Below are 16,009 nucleotides of genomic sequence, written 5' to 3'. Positions count from 1 at the left end.
TCTATGCCATTAAATTTCTACAGTTCTAAAATAAGCTTGGCTGATTTAATTATCCATTCCTATTTGCAAACTCTTGTATTTTAGCTTGTTCTTTTCTCCTTTTCTTGAGCTTTGAGTATTACACTTGATATAAACTTTCTCTGAGCTTTAATTCAATGAGTTGACTTGAGGACAGCTTTACTTCAAAGCATTACGGGCAATGAACAATATACAGTTAATGACACTGACAAACCAGCCACAACTTTAGAAAGCAATTTCTATCACTCATGAACTCAGGACTGTATCTTAAAAACAATGTGATATCATTCAATAGTTTTGAAAAGTTAGGTTAACTCTCTTGTTGAAACTGCAAGGTTGAACCATCTGTTTCTTTTCTCTTAACATTGTAGGAACATAGGAGCAGGTGTAGGCCATTCGGGCTGTCGGGCCTGCTCCGCCATTCAAACAGATCATGGCTGATCATCTACCTCTACGCCATTTTTCCCCACGATCCCCATATCCCTTGATGTCATTAGTATCCAGAAATCTATAGATGTCTGTCTTGAACATGTTCAATGATTGAACTTCCACAGTCCTCTGGGGTAGAGAATTCCAAAGAAACACTACCTTCTGAGTAAAGAAATTCTTTATAATTTAGACTCTCTTCCAACTTTAACTACTCCTCATGTTAAGCGTAGTTCCAAGTCTTATGTGGTGAAGGGCAATAGCTATTCGCAGAAGCATCTCTAGTTCCTTTCTATTTTCCAATTTATCTTAATAGGAAGACAGGTTCAGCAGGTAATTATGAACATAATCTGACATAACATTCATTTCTGAATGTAGATTTACACACAACTGGAATACAAGTTTCCCAGCAGTAACAGTTGGATTTCATTTCATTTTCTGCAAAGTACCACTACTTACATTACACAAGATTCTTTCTTGCCCAGAATGCAATAAAATTTACTGCATTTCAAAAGTAATTTACTGTGTGAATACTTTAACATAACATAAAAATTAGTATTCCAACTATTATATCATAGACTGCCAAATTTAAAATCAAAAGCTCAAGCAACAAATGAAAAGTTTATTCTTGACTTTACATCGTAACTTAGAAAACTGACTATTGTCTGGCACAACATTTTTTTTCCAGCCCAGAAGATACTGCATTGTTCTCAGACCATGCTGGAATGCACAATGTCAGATTGCACAGTTAAACAAACAAATACCCCCCCAAAAAAAACCTACCAGACTGAGATTGACAGGAGTATTTGGCACTGGTACATCGTGCTTGTACAAAGTTTGCAAAAGATCATTCAAGTCATTTTCCTGCAAGACAGATAGGAATAAAGCTTTCACAAACTGGAGAAGTTATACATTAGGAACTCATATGCACTGGACTTGAGAAATAAAAATCATGGGTTTAAAAAAAATGAAACTGCAACATTTTAAAATTGAGTGTCATTTAAAAACAACCACATTTTTGACACAGCTTGCCTTCCAAAGAGAAGTATAAATCTTATCCTTATATTGTTTCATTAGCTATCAAAAAGCAGAGAGAAAGAAAAACTTTTGCAATTAGATTGATTTAGGAGAAAATTTTGCATATTCAAAATTTATTATGCATTATAGCCTATATATTAATTGAAACAACTTGTATAGAACCTTTAACATAATAAAACATTCCAAGGCTCTTCATCGGAGCGTTATAAATCAAAACTAAACACCAAGCCACAAAGGCAGTGTTAGGGCAGATGGTCAAAAGCTTGGTCAGAGAGATAAGTTTTAAGTAGCAATTTAAAAAAAAAAGAGGCAGAGAGATGCAGGGAGGGAATTCCAGAGCTTAGGGCCTTCAAAATTGAAGGCGGCATCACCAATGGTGGAGCAATTTAAATTGGGGATGCTCAAAAGGCCAGAATTAGATGAATGCAGATATCTTGAAGGGTTGTGGGGCTGTAAGAGATTACAGAGGTAGGGAAGGGTGAGGCCATGGAGGGATTCAAAAACATGGCTGAGAATTTTAAAAATCGAGGCATTGCTTGAACTGTTGCCAATGTAGGTCAGAAAGCACAGGGTGATAGGCGAACGGGACTTGGTGAGAATAAGGACACGGGCAGCAGACAATTTTGGATGGCCTCAAGTTTAGAGGATAGAATACGGGAGGCAGAAGTGCCTTGGAATAGCCAAGTCTAGAGGTAATAAAGGCATGAATGAGGGTTTCAGCAACAGATGAACTGAGGCATGGGCGACGTCTGGCGATATTAGTGGGGTGGAAATAGGCAGTCTTGGTGATAACGTGAATATGTGGTCGGAAGCTCAGCTTGGGATCAAATATGACATAAGGGTGGTTACAGTCTAGTTTAGTCTCAGACAGTTGTCAGGGAGAGGTATGGAGTCAGTAGCTCGGGAATGGGGTTCAGACTGGGGACATATGAGATTGGCTTCAGTCTTCCCAATATTAAATTGGAGTAAATTTCTGTTCATCCAGTACTGGATGTCAGATAAGCAGTCTCATAATTTAGCAACAGTGGAGAAGTGGTGGTGAGATAGAGCTGGGTGTACATATGAAAACTAACGCTATGCTTTTGGATGATGTTGCCGAGGGGCAGCACGCAGATGAGAAATAGGAGGGGCCAAGAATAGATCCTTGGGGAACACCAGAGTTAACAGTGTGGCAGCAGGGGGAGAAGCCATTGCAAATGATACGCTGGCTACAAAACTAATAGAGGAGCCAAGAAAGTAATTTTACATTTTAATCCATAAAATTTGCTTCATAATCTGAGCACCTTCACGTTGTGAACATACGCTAATATATTTTGATGCCTCACATTTAGCATGGTGCTACCACATGCAACACATTGCAATACGCTGGATGCAAAATAAAAGTCACTTTCTTGGAGTCTGACATTTACAAGGACTTACAACTGTTCTTTCATTAACCTCAACCACTTATAAATACCAACTTATAAGTAATGTTCATAAATTCTGCAATAGTGAAAACAAGGTGATATTTCCTTTAAAATATTTCATGTCCCATTGTTACTGTATTTCGGTGAACTGGAATCCAAAAAAAACTATTTTCCATAAACCATGTAATACCTATTAATAACTGGAACAATGCATCATTCCAAACATGAAAGGAATCATATAGGAGCTTTATTAGGTCTGAGGTGCGTTTTAATTTTCCCACAGAAATTTCAGGACAAATATTTGCATACTGGTCTTGGCTTTTATAAGAGCTCCCAACCTGACTTAGAAATTACACTTGCTGGCTCTTAGAACTTGCAGGTTAAAATTTTACACTTCAGCTCCTTGGTAGAATTACATTAACTACAAGTTATTAACTGGAAATTATATAATTGTTTGAATATTGCTTAATTTAACAAGTTATATCAGCCATGAAGAGGCACATTCCAAGTAAATATTTTACCTGCTCCTTAACTAAAAGATCTGCCAACGTATTCAGTAGCTTGTAGTAAACTTCAAACCAAGGCAAATAACTGAAAAAGAAACAGATTGTATGACATTCACTATGACATAAATATTACACAATATTTCTCATGCGGATGATAGAGGATGATGCTAATACAAGTAGCTTCCAATCAATTGGATTTCAAAACTTACGTACACATAAAAAAAGCTTTGTACAAACACGTCAGGGCACTTTTTAATCACAAAAAAAAACAGCTGCACGAAGGCAGCTAACACACTCAGCTCATTTCAGGGCTTGACCATTTTTCTTCTCTCAGTTCCCAGCCCTTACCACAGAACGCTATATCGAGATGATGCTGCTGGTAGTTATGAAAACCTTTTTCCCTATTGAAAATATTTTACCATTTAAATGTTCAGAATTTATCAAATGTTAATTTTGTTAATTATTTAAAAATGCAACATTCCCTCCAGTATTAAAGATTTTTTTTTTAAAAACTATGCCGCTGAATATGAATATAATGTACTGCAAAAAAATGGACCAACATACTTACATTAAATCAATTTACTTTACTTGCTATACTATTTAATATTTTTATGCAACGCATTTCCCACTAATTAGAATTCTAAATGTAAAACATTTCATATAATAACTGAAACTGAATCTGGTCACTTCCCATCTCTAACTAATTATTTAAGAACTGATCAGAATCACTTCTTCTGTATACTTATAAAGTGAATTTACATTCCCAGATGTTGGTCTGTGTGGTTCCAATGCTATCAAATTGCAAATCTGTATGTTGCTTTTTTCAGACCTTGCCGGCACAGTTTATGCATAGAACTATTATGATATTAAGTTCCAGCTGTTCTGATTGATATAAAGCATCTCCACCGATAATCTGCCCCTTGACGGCTCCTGAATCGACTCCCTCTCCATGACTGACTTGAAACCTGGGCACTGTTTTGTGGTGACTCCATGCTGCATACAAGTCTACGACTTCATCTTATGACAGGTCTAATCTATGCCTGTCTATGTAACCTGAATACCTTTTTTTTTTAAGCTCACTGCCTCAGATATGAGCCCTTGATTACTTCTGTCATCTGTTTTTCTCTTGGTCGCTTCTCTCCTGCACTTCCTCATTCACCTTTCATTTATTCCCTTTCGGGTACTTCTCCCCATTGTCACGGAGTTGTATTTATTTTTTCCTTCGATTAAAAACTGTGGGCCTTTAAGACTCTGTTAAAAACAATGCACCTTTAAGGCAGAGAAAGTTCTGGAATTTCTGAGGCAGTGTGCCAGCAGCTGCACTTGTTAGCCTGGACACAGCAGGAGAGGGAGAGAGGTCACATGGTATAATGGCAGAACCCTTAGGAGTATTGACAGGCAGAGAGATCTGGGCGTACAGGTCCACAGGTCACAAAGTGGCAACGCAGGTGGATAAGGTAGTCAAGAAGGCATATGGCATGCTTGCCTTCATCGGTCGGGGCATAGAGTATAAAAATTGGCAAGTCATGCTGCAGCTGTACAGAACTTTAGTTAGGCCACACTCAGAATATTGCATGCAATCCTGGTCACCACACTACCAGAAGGAAGTGGAGGCTTTGGAGAGGGTACAGAAGAGGTTTACCAGGATGTTGCCTGGTCTGGAGGGCATTAGCTATGAGGAGAGGTTGGATAAACTCGGATTGTTTTCACTGGAACAACGGAGGTGGAGGGGCGACATGTTAGAGGTTTACAAAGTTATGAGCGGCATGGACAGAGTGGATAGTCAGAAGCTTTTTCCCCAGGGTGGAAGAGTCAGTTACTAGGGGACATAGGTTTAAGGTGAGAGGGGCAAAGTTTAGAGGGGATAGGAGAGGGGATATGCGAGGCAAGTTCTTTACACAGAGGGTGGTGAGTGCCTGGAACTTGCTGCCGGGGGAGGTGGTGGAAGCAGGTACGATAGCGACGTTTAAGAGGCATCTTGACAAATACATGAATAGGATGGGAATAGAGGGATACGGTCTCCGGAAGTGCAGAAGGTTTTAGTTTAGGCAGGCATCACGATCGGCGCAGGTTTGGAGGGCCAAATGGCCTGTTCCTGTGCTGTACTATTTTTTGTATCCACTTGTGCAAAATTGGCAAAAAATGGTCTGAACAAGTTAGTTTTGAGAGACTTTCCAGCAAAGCGTACTGAAGAGAAGAAAGCTGTTTATTTCCTCTCAGCAAAGATTTTACAGGGAGCTAAGGGTCAAGTTAATTGCCTAAAGAAAAGCCCCTTTTTTCAAGAAACCGTCTGTTTTCCAGTTGGGTGGAAAGCTTTAAATAATATGCTGTGACCTGTGGCGTGACGGGACTGAATTGACAGTGCATTTATTCCCGCCGCGGTCGTATCATCAATCCCTAATCCAACCCCCCACTATTGCTCTGCCTTCCTACTCACCTGCTACCATCTGAGGTTTGAAATTCCCCGTGAATAAGCTGATAGCATTCTTCAAAAGGCCCACTGAAGCACCTGCCACTGCCTCTTCAAAAGCAACAACCCCCGACTGCTTCATCCTATTGCTGGCTTTTCCACCCAGCACGCCCACTGGATGCTAATCTCACCAAAGTTCTTCCAGCCTCACCAACTTGACTCCCTTAGACTCTGCTAGCAGATCAATAAAATCCCTCGACATACATCCCCCGGCCACCCTATACTGGCATCCTGGTCTCAGCTTTCCCAGATTGATCTTGGCTGCTCTAAATCTGAAAAGAAATCCACTCGCTGACTCCAGTCTCTTAAGAATACTCCTCACCATTGACCACCAGGCCCAATGTTCTGGAATTCCCTTCCTAACAGTCCCTTCCTAACACCCAACCCAGCCTCTCCTCCTTTAAAACTCTTCTTAAAACTGGCTGCTTTTGGTCTTAGTAGCAATCAGTAACTCTTGTAAAATGCTTGCGCTTCTTACTTATTTGGTTCGCAATACTTCGTCAACTTGTGCAATAATATAACCTAGAGACATAAACAAAAGCATCCCTGAGAGATTTGGGCTACATATCTGCATCTTTCATTGTGTGCTTCTCCAGTCTCTCCAAAGGTGGACTGAATTTGGTTTGTTTGTGTAGTTTTATTATTTGTTCTTCAGGTGCAGGCAATGCCTTCCCGTCACACAAGAACATGGAATGCCCCCCCGCCCTCCAACATCTCTGGATTCCTTATTTGACGAACAAGATGACTTCTGACTATCCTTTGGCCTCTTCACCTCACAGCTTTTTCTTCCACAAGCCTGACTGCATTTGCAGCTTTCCTGTTTCAAATCCCCCTGCCAGCCCATGTCTTACTCTGTTCACAGCGAAATAAAAAAGGCATCAATGATTTTCCAATACATCCAATCTGAGGTCTTCTTCAATTGCTCAGACTATGGCTCTGGTCTTCCCACTATTTAAGCAAGCAATCCGATACAGGAGTTTGTTGAACTTTCAATTTTGGATGAACCATAACTTTCTGTAGCTAAACAATGGGAAGACCAGAGCCATAGTCTCAGCAATTAGAAAAGACCTCAGATCGGATATATTAGAAAATTATTGATGCCTTTTTTATTTGGCTGCGCATTACTTTGGGTTCACCATAATATAATGTTGGACCAAGTAGCTATTGAAAGTGCCAAAAGCAAGTTCTGGTAAACTATTAGTTCATCCCTGCATCTATGCGAGGGAAAAGGGGAAAACTGTGTAACTTGCGATGGGGATTTTGTTAAATAGATATCCAAGGAAGGCTCCAGATATGCTTTCCCCACACTTCTCTTCAAGAAAGGAGGGAGGCAGAAAGCAGGAATCTATAGACCAGTTAGCCTAACATCTGTCATTGGGAAAATGCTAGAATCCATTATCAGCAAAGTAGTAGCAGCATATTTAGAAAATCATTATGCAGTCAGGTAGAGTCATCATGGCTTTATGAAAGGGAAATGGTGTTTGAAAAACTTATTCGAGTTCTGAGGATGTAACAAGCAGGGCGGATGAAGGAGAAACAGCAGATGTAGTGTATTTGGATTTCCAAAAGGCATTCAAATAAGGTGCCACATAAAAGGTTACTACACAAGATACGAGCTCATGTGGTTAGGGGAAATATATTAGCATTAGGATTGACTAATCAACAGGAAACAGAGATTTGGGATAAATGGGGCATTTTCAGATTGGAAAACGGTAACTAGTGGAGTGCCACAGGGGTCAGTGATGGGACCTCAACTATTTACGATCTATGTAATGACTTGAATGAAGGGACAGAGGGTATTTTAGCCAAATTTGTGAACGATGCAAAGATAGGTAGGAAAGCAAGTTGTGAGGCGGAGACAAAGAGCCTGCAAAGGGATACAGATAGGTTAAGTGAGTGGGCAAAAATTTGGCAGATGGAGTACAATGTGGGAAAACGTGAGGTTGCCCACTTTCGTGGGAAGAATAGAAAAGCAGATTATTTAAATGGAAAGAGACTGCAGAGTGCTGCGGTACAGAGGGATCTGGGTGTCCTTGAACGTGACTCAGAAAAGGTTAGCATGTAGGTACAGCAAGTAATTAGGAAAGCAAATGGAATGTTGGCATTTATTGCAAGGGGAATGGAGGATAAAAATTGGGAAATCCTGCCACAGCTGTACAGGACATTGGTGAGACTACACCGAGAGTACTATGTTTTAGTCTCCTTACTTATGGAGGGATGTAATTTCATTAGCAGTTCAGAGAGGGTTCACTAGGCTGATTCCTGCAATGAAGGGATTGTCTCATCAGGAAAGGTTGAGCAGGTTGGGCCTATATTCATTGGAGTTTAGAAGAATGAGAAGTGATCTTATTGAAACACATAAGACTTTGAGGGGGCTTGACAGGGTAGGCGCTGAGAGGATGTTTCCCCACATGGGGGAATGTAGAACCAAGGGACACAGTTTCCAAATAAGGGGTCACCCTTTTAAGACGGAGATGAAGAGGAATTTATTCTCTCAGAGGGTCAGTAATGTTTGGAATTCTCTTCCCCAGAAAACAGTGGAGGCTGGTTCATTGAATATATTCAAGGATGAGTTAGACAGATTTTTGATCTGCAAGGGAGTCAAGGCTTATGGGGGACAGGCAGGAAAATGGAGTTGAGGCCCAATCAGATCAGCCATGAAGTTTTTGAATGGTGGAGCAGGCTCAAGGGGCTGAACGGCCTACTCCTGATCCTATTTCTTATGATCAGTAAAGATCATGAATCACCTTTTACGACTGGCACATACTCCATTGATGTTTAATCCCCATGCTTAAGAGTTGTAAGGGAGGGATGTGCAGGAGAGCTTTAGCTTGCTGTGAGGGTTGTGTTCCCAGCCGCTGCTGCAATCTCAGAGCAAGGTGAGCATTCAAGGAAGTGAGACTGAGGAATCACAATTCTACTCATGGCCTTTGAAGTATCCCAAACAGCTGTTCAAAATGGTTGGATTTAGATTCAACATCAGGAGTTGAGCAGAACTGTGCTAATTCAGCACCAATTAGACTGGGAGGGCTGAAATCTGTAGAACCTGTGTGGAATGGTCAGCAACAAGATTCAGCTCACATTCGCTCATTTCACTGCAGGCAGAGATTGAGAGGGCTTGTTACTATGTTTTCTTCATCTCTGATGTAGTAGCCACTGCAACACTCCATCAGTCTACTCTCAATCATTAGTAAAGTGATGGAAGGTGTCATTAAAAGTGCCATCAAGCTGCACTTGCTTAGCAATAACCTGCTCAATGATTGTCAGTTTGGGTTCTGCCAGGGCCACTCAGCTCCAGACCTCATTACAGCCTTGGTTCAAACATAGACAAAAGCTGAACTCAAGAGGTGAGATGAGAGAGAGACTGCCCTTGACATCAAGGCAGCAACTGACTGAGTATGACATCAAGGAGCCCTAGCAAAACTGAAGTCAATGGGAATCAGTGTGAAAACTTTTAGCTGGTTGGAGTCATACCTAACGCAAAGGAAGATGGCTGTGGTTGTTGGAGGTCAATCAGCTGAACTCCAAAACATCACTGCAGGAGTTGCTCAGGGTAGTGTACTGGGCCCAACCATCTTCAGCTGCTTCATCAATGACCTTCTTTCAATCATAAGGTCAGAAATGGGGATGTTCGCTGATGATTGAACAATTTTCAGCACCATTCATGACTCCTCAGATACTAAAGCAGTCCGTGTAGAAATGCAGCAAGACCTGGACAATATCCAGGCTTGGGCTGATAAGTGGCAAGTAACATTCGCACCACACAAGTGCCAGGCAATGACCATCTCCAACAAGAGAGAATCTAACCATCTCCCCATGACATTCAATGGCATTACCATCACTGAATCCCCCACTATCAACATCCTAGGGACTAACATTGACCAGAAAATGAACTGGAGCAACCATATAAATACCGTGGCTACAAGAGCAGGTCAGAGGCTAGGAATCCTACGGCGACTAATCCTGTGGCGAGTAACTTCACTCCCCAAAACCTGTCCACCATCTACAAGGCACAAGTCAGGAGTGTGATGGAATACTCTCCACTTGCCTGGTGGGTGCAGCTCTAACAACACTCAAGAAGCTCGACACCATCCAGGACAAAGCAGCCCACTTGATTGGCACCCCATCTACAAACATCATTCACTCCCTCCACCACCGACGCACAGTGGCAGCAATGTGTACCATCTACAAGATGCACTGCAGCAAAGCACCAAGTCTCCTTAGATAGCACCTTCCAAACCTGCGACTTCTACCAACTAGAAGGACAAGGGCAGCAAATGCATGGGAACTATATCGCCATTCCTTCACTGGGTCAAAATCCTAGAACCCCCTTCCTAACAGCACTGTGGGTGTACCTACTTCATCTGGACTGCAGCAGTTCAAGGAGGCAGCTCACCATCACCTCTGAAGGGCAATTAGGGATGGGCAATAAATGCTGGCCTATGCAGCAACGCCCACATCCCATGAACAAATTTTTAAAAACTGGAGTCATTGTTGGAATGTAGGAAGCATGGCAGCCAACTTGCACACAGCAAGCTCTCAAAAACAGCAACCAAATAAATGACATATCATCTATTTAGTGACATTAGATGAGGGATAAATATTGGCTAGGATACCGGGATAACATCCCTGCTCTTCTTCGAATAGTGTTGTGGGATCCTTTAATTTCACCCGAGAGGGCAGACTGTTTAATGTCTCATCTGAAAGACAGTATCTGGCAATGCAGCACTCCCTATGTACTGCACAGATGTCAGCTTAGATTATTCTCTCAAGTCTCTGGAGTGGGACTTGAACCCACAACCTTCCAACTCAAGCAAGAATGCTATACCTAAGCCACGCCTGACACACCTAATCGAGTAAATAATTTCATAAAGCCCATGTATAATTAGGCAATATACAATTTTTAATTAGAACCTTCGCAATACTCAACATTGGTACTTCAATCTTAATTTAACACATCTATAGAGGTAAGCACGGCGTACCCTTTTAGGTTCACATCAGTGAACACTTTTCAATATACTGCGACTATCTTATGCTGCAAAGTGTATTTTCATCAGCTTAATATACTGAAGTCATAGATATTATTTAGCCAATAATATATTCAGTCACTACATACCATAAGTTTCAAAATAAGGTTACTCCTTTGTTTCTTCAGATTCTTTCGACACTGGATTAACCAATTTGATTTATGTTTCAAGACTTATAATCTTTCATTTTTCCCCTCCTTCAAAGATGCTGTATAAATAACATCTTGCATTTCAATGTCATGTAAAGCTGTCAAAATTTATCTACCAACGTATTTATTCCTTGATTCTCTCCTACTGTAAAAACAAGACCTAATGGTTGTAAAATATTTTAAATTAGATGCAACTGTCAAGCTTACGTACCATAACTTTTTCAAATAAGCTTAAAACGGCCAGCATGTTAGGGAGGGCAGTTTCAATTTGAACCTAGATTTTTGACAACTTCAACATTATGCAGGTAATAATTTTTTTTTCCTTTCAAAGAAAAAATTCAAGGTTTTATAAAACCAATTTTAATCCTCCTACACTTTTCGAGCACAATGTGATAGTTCCAATTTATGCAACAAATACTAAATTTAGACTAAGATTAAAAACATGCAGTTCTAATGTCAGTCAGTTATCAGTACAGTTGACCCTTGGCTGCAACAACATCTTATGAGGACGGAGGAGGATGATACTCAAGCAAGTAGACTGTGCATCCTTTGTCTCCGCTGTAATTGCAGAGGCACTCAGCAGATGGGGTTAAAATGGTCACACATTCCTGAAGTCAAATTTCTTTTTGGGGGAAAAAATCTACATTAACTCTTACAAAAAAACAGTTCACAATATAGGTGCAAAGTTCGGTTGCAGTTCTACTCACATATCAGACAGGTACATATACACATGTCCACATATATGCATAAACAAACTTAAAATATTTGCACCCATTCATAGTTCAAATACACACATCCTAGAAACTCCAAGCAGAGCGCAATCTAGACTACTCAAGCAACTCTTTTGATTGAAAATAAAATTGAAAATGGTTGTATAACTCTCCAACAAAATGCAGATCATCAAGGATTAACACTTAAAGGTTAACAATTAAACAACTAACAGGAAGAGGAGGCTCCACAAACATCCCCATCCTCAATGATGGGGTAACACAGCACATCTGTGCACAAGATAAGGCTAAAGCATTTGCAGCCATCTTCAGCCAGAAGTGCCGAGTGGGTGATCCATCTTGGCCTTATCCTGAGGCCCTCAGCATCACAGATACCAGTCTTCAGACAATTCGATTTACTGAAAAGGCTACAGGCCCTGACAATATCCCAGCTGTAGTACTGAAGACGTGCTCCAGAACTAGCCCGCCCCAGCAAAGCTGTTCCAGTACAGCTACAACACTGGCATTTACCTGACAATTCTTCACAGAAAACAGGACAAACCAAATCAGGCTAATTACAGGCCCATCGGTCTATTCTCGATTAGCAGCAAAGCGATGGAAGGTGTCGTCGACAATGCTATCAAGCAGCACTTATTCAGCAGTAACCTGCTCACTGATGCTCTGTTTGGATTCCACCAAGGCCACTCAGTTCTGGACCTCATTTACAGCCTTTGTCCATGTTTGGACAAAAGTGCTGAATTCCTACTGGTCAGTGTATTTCCAAAATGCAAGGAGTTACGTTACAGGACAGCAGGTAGGTGGATTAGTTGGTGCATTTTAAGGATTTTTAATTACTCTAAACCAGGGCATTTCTCCAAATTAGGACCGAGAAACTATAAAGTACTGCATTAAACTTACAGGTTAGCTAGTTAAAATAATTAATAACATTTCAATCAGGCTAAGTCTGACAGTAAGCAAATTAGCATTAAGAGTATTAGCAGAGAGCAGGAGCAGGTAGAAACAAGATTCTAAAATAGGGATTTGAGATTTTTTTTTAGATCATGGATGGGCAGCGGAGACATGTTGTTTGCAATTCTTGCGCCATGTGGGAACTTCAGGACACTTCATGTACCTTGGGGGTGGGGGGGCCCATGTGTGTAGGAAGTGTGTCCAGCTGCTTGAGCTCAGGTTCAGGATTTCAAAGCTCGAGGGGCAGCTGCAGTCACTGCGGAGCATCAGGGAGGCTGCAAGTTTCATGGAACATACATTCCAGGAGGTGGCCACCCACAGCCAGTAGGAGTTCAGGATAGTAGATGGGTGGGCATCCGGAAGAGTAGGAATAGGTAGGAAATGCCAGAATCATTAGGGTGTGTGCCACTCTCAAACCAGTACTCAGTACTGCAAACTGCTGGGAGTGACAACATACTGAAGAGTACACTCCAGACCATGCCACCAATAGACAAGGGACTGCACAGGAGGGAATAGCAAACAGTTAAAATGCAGTCTTATTGAAGATTCCATAATCAGGGGGACAGACAGGCATTTCTGTAACCGTCATTGCGAGGCCCGCAAGATGTGCTGCCTCCCGAGTAGCCAGAGAAAAGGACATTACAGAGAGGGCACAGGATATTCTGCAGGGGGAGGGGAGTGAGCAAGATGTTGTGGTACACATTGGTATCAACAACATAGAGAATGCTGGTGTTAAGGTCCTACAGTCAAAACTTCAGGAGATAGGGAGGAATTTAAAAAGTAAGACCTCGAAGGTAGTAATCTCTGGATGACTCCCAGTGCCACTTGCTAGCAAGAGTAGAAATACGAAGATAGGGAGGATCAATGCGTGGCTTGGGACATAGTGCAGGAAGGAGGGCTTCAGATTCTTGGGGCATTAGGACCAGTTTGGGGGTAGGAAACACCTCAACAGGACTGGGACCAATGTCCACGCAGGAAGATGCACTAGTGTTGCTGGCGAGGGTTTAAACTAAATTGGCAGCGGGATGGGGACTAGCATTAAGTAGTAGAAAAGGAATAAGGTACATAAAGGAGTGAGAGTGTTAGATAATACTCGAGAAGCAAGTAGTACTCTATTGGTTGGGTTAGACGAAGAAGGACTACGAGGAATGTGAGGACTGGTTTAGAATGCATGCATGTGAACACACAAAGCGTGGTGAATAATGTTGGTAAGCTACAAGCACAAATAGCCGTGTGGAAATATGATGTAGTGGCAATAACGGAAACGTGGCTTAAAACAGTGAGGACTAAGCACTTAATATTCAGGGATACAAAGTGTTCAGAAAAGACGGGGAAGGAAAAAAGGAAGGTGGGGTGGCAGTGCTGATTGGGGAAAACATTGTAGTGTCGCAAAGAGAGGTTTTCCTTGAGGGGGCAAGGACAGAACCCATTTAGTTAGAGTTTAGGAGCAAAAAGGGGATCATCACGTTACTGGGAGTATTCTATATGCCTCCAAACAGTAAGAGAGAGAGATGGAAGAGCAAATCTGCAGGAAAATTACAGAGATGTGCAAAAACTACAGAGTGGTGATATTGGGGGACTTTATCCCAATTTAGATTTGGATAGTTAGGGTAAAGAGTAAGGAGGGGGAGGAGTTTCTGAAATGTGTTCAGGAAAACTTAATTGACTAGTATGTTCTCGGTTCAACTGGAAAGGAGGCATTGCTGGATGTGGCGCTTGGAAATGAGGCAGGTCAAGTGGACCAAGTGCCTGTGGGGGCTAGACTTGGATTACAGTAATCATCATATTATTAGCTTCAGATTAGTAAAGGAGAAGAGCAAGAAACAATCTAAAGCAGAAATTCTAATTTGGAAGAGGGCTAACTTCAATGGGATGAGAAGGGATCTAGTCAGGGTAAAATGGAACCAAAGACTGACAGGAAAAACTGTAATGGAATAATGGGTGAACTTTAAGATGATCTTTCAGATAAAGGCTAGGGACGTTCCAACAAGGGCTCAAGGTAGGGGAACCAAAAACAGGGTTCCGTGGATGACAAGGGAGATAGAGAATATGATGAAATAAAAAAAGGTGTGTGATGCATGTTAGATGAATTCTTCAAGCGAGAACCAGGCCAGTACAATAAGTTGAGAGGGGAAGTGAAGAGGAAAAAAAGGCTGGCAAAGCAAGAATATGAGAACAGAATGGCAGTTAACATAAAATCTTCTATCGGCATGTAAATAGTAAATGGGTATGAAGAGGTGGGGTGGGGCCCATTAGGAACAAAGGTGGTGATATATGCTTAGAGGTGCAGGGTAAGGCTAGAATACTTAATGAGTACTTTGTATTGGTGTTTATCAGTAGAAGCGGAGATGGTAGAGGTAATGGATGGGGTGAAAGTTGATGGGCAGGATGTTGTTATGGCCAAGGTGAGGAAGGAGTCACAGTCACCCCTCTTGCCCTTCCTCTTATTTGACCGCAACTGAGTTTGTTCCTTTTAAACAGTGCTTGTGCTTACCCACCTAAATTTTACCTTTAATGCGATCGTGAAAGAACCATTCAGACAGAGGTAAGTTTATTATACAATAAGCTAAACCCGATCTAAAAAAATAAAAATATGCTACACATTCACATGAGGGTCACACACACACACACACACAAATAGATTACAAGTTGAAAGGAGGTTTTTTTTGATTGGTTTAAAGTCCAGAATAAATAAAAGTTAAATACACAGTCTGAGGTTGGATGAGTCGGTGGTCTTCTGGTTGAAGTTGTATTCTTGAAGTCTTTGGCTGATCAAAGTGCATTTTGTGGCTGGCCTGCTTTGCTCAAGGTTTTCTTGGAGACAGACTTGTAGCTGACTCTCTTCCCCTGGTCTCTGGCTGCAGCAGTCTGTAGGCTTGGAGGGTCCACAGTTGAAGATGGTTTTCAAACGATGTTTACTGGAGAGGAAGAGAGAGCGAAAGGGAGGCACAAAGCCTTCTCTGCTGCTGCCACTCAGTCATTGCTTGCCTCTTTGTGGTCACAAAAGTCCCAATTTTACACAGCCTGGGGAGATAGTCACATGGTTCTCTCAATTCCCTTTGTTTTTAATGAGATACAAGGTTCAGAGTTGGCTCCACTGGCCCCAGGATGCCAATATTTACACTCGGAGGGGTTTGCTCTTTCAAAGTCAAAGTGTCAGTATTGCCTTGACTGCCAGTTCTAATGAAAGAATCCTAGGTAATTCAATTACTCACAGCAAGCCACTGTTCTGGTTCCAGGGCTTCTCAGACTTCTGGCTGCGGTTGGGCCTTGGAATGTGCAAAGGTGTTTCA

General features: G+C 41.6%; 1 protein-coding gene across 3 annotated transcripts in view; it reads right to left on the bottom strand.

Annotated features, from left to right (window-relative positions):
• The window catches only part of dennd1b (DENN/MADD domain containing 1B), a 303,360-nt gene that overhangs the window by 139,481 nt on the left and 147,870 nt on the right, over window positions 1-16,009 (bottom strand). For all 3 annotated transcript variants that reach the window (XM_068037699.1, XM_068037701.1, XM_068037700.1), the window contains 2 exons: window positions 3,410-3,479; window positions 1,228-1,308 (listed from right to left, as the gene is read on the bottom strand). In XM_068037699.1, the coding sequence (XP_067893800.1) occupies window positions 1,228-1,308; window positions 3,410-3,479 (151 nt within the window). The remainder of the gene's footprint in view (window positions 1-1,227; window positions 1,309-3,409; window positions 3,480-16,009) is intronic.

This window comes from Heterodontus francisci, chromosome 8, assembly GCF_036365525.1.
Source record: "Heterodontus francisci isolate sHetFra1 chromosome 8, sHetFra1.hap1, whole genome shotgun sequence".
Taxonomy (NCBI): Eukaryota; Metazoa; Chordata; class Chondrichthyes; order Heterodontiformes; family Heterodontidae; genus Heterodontus; species Heterodontus francisci.
This window is presented reverse-complemented; position numbering and strand designations above follow the sequence as displayed.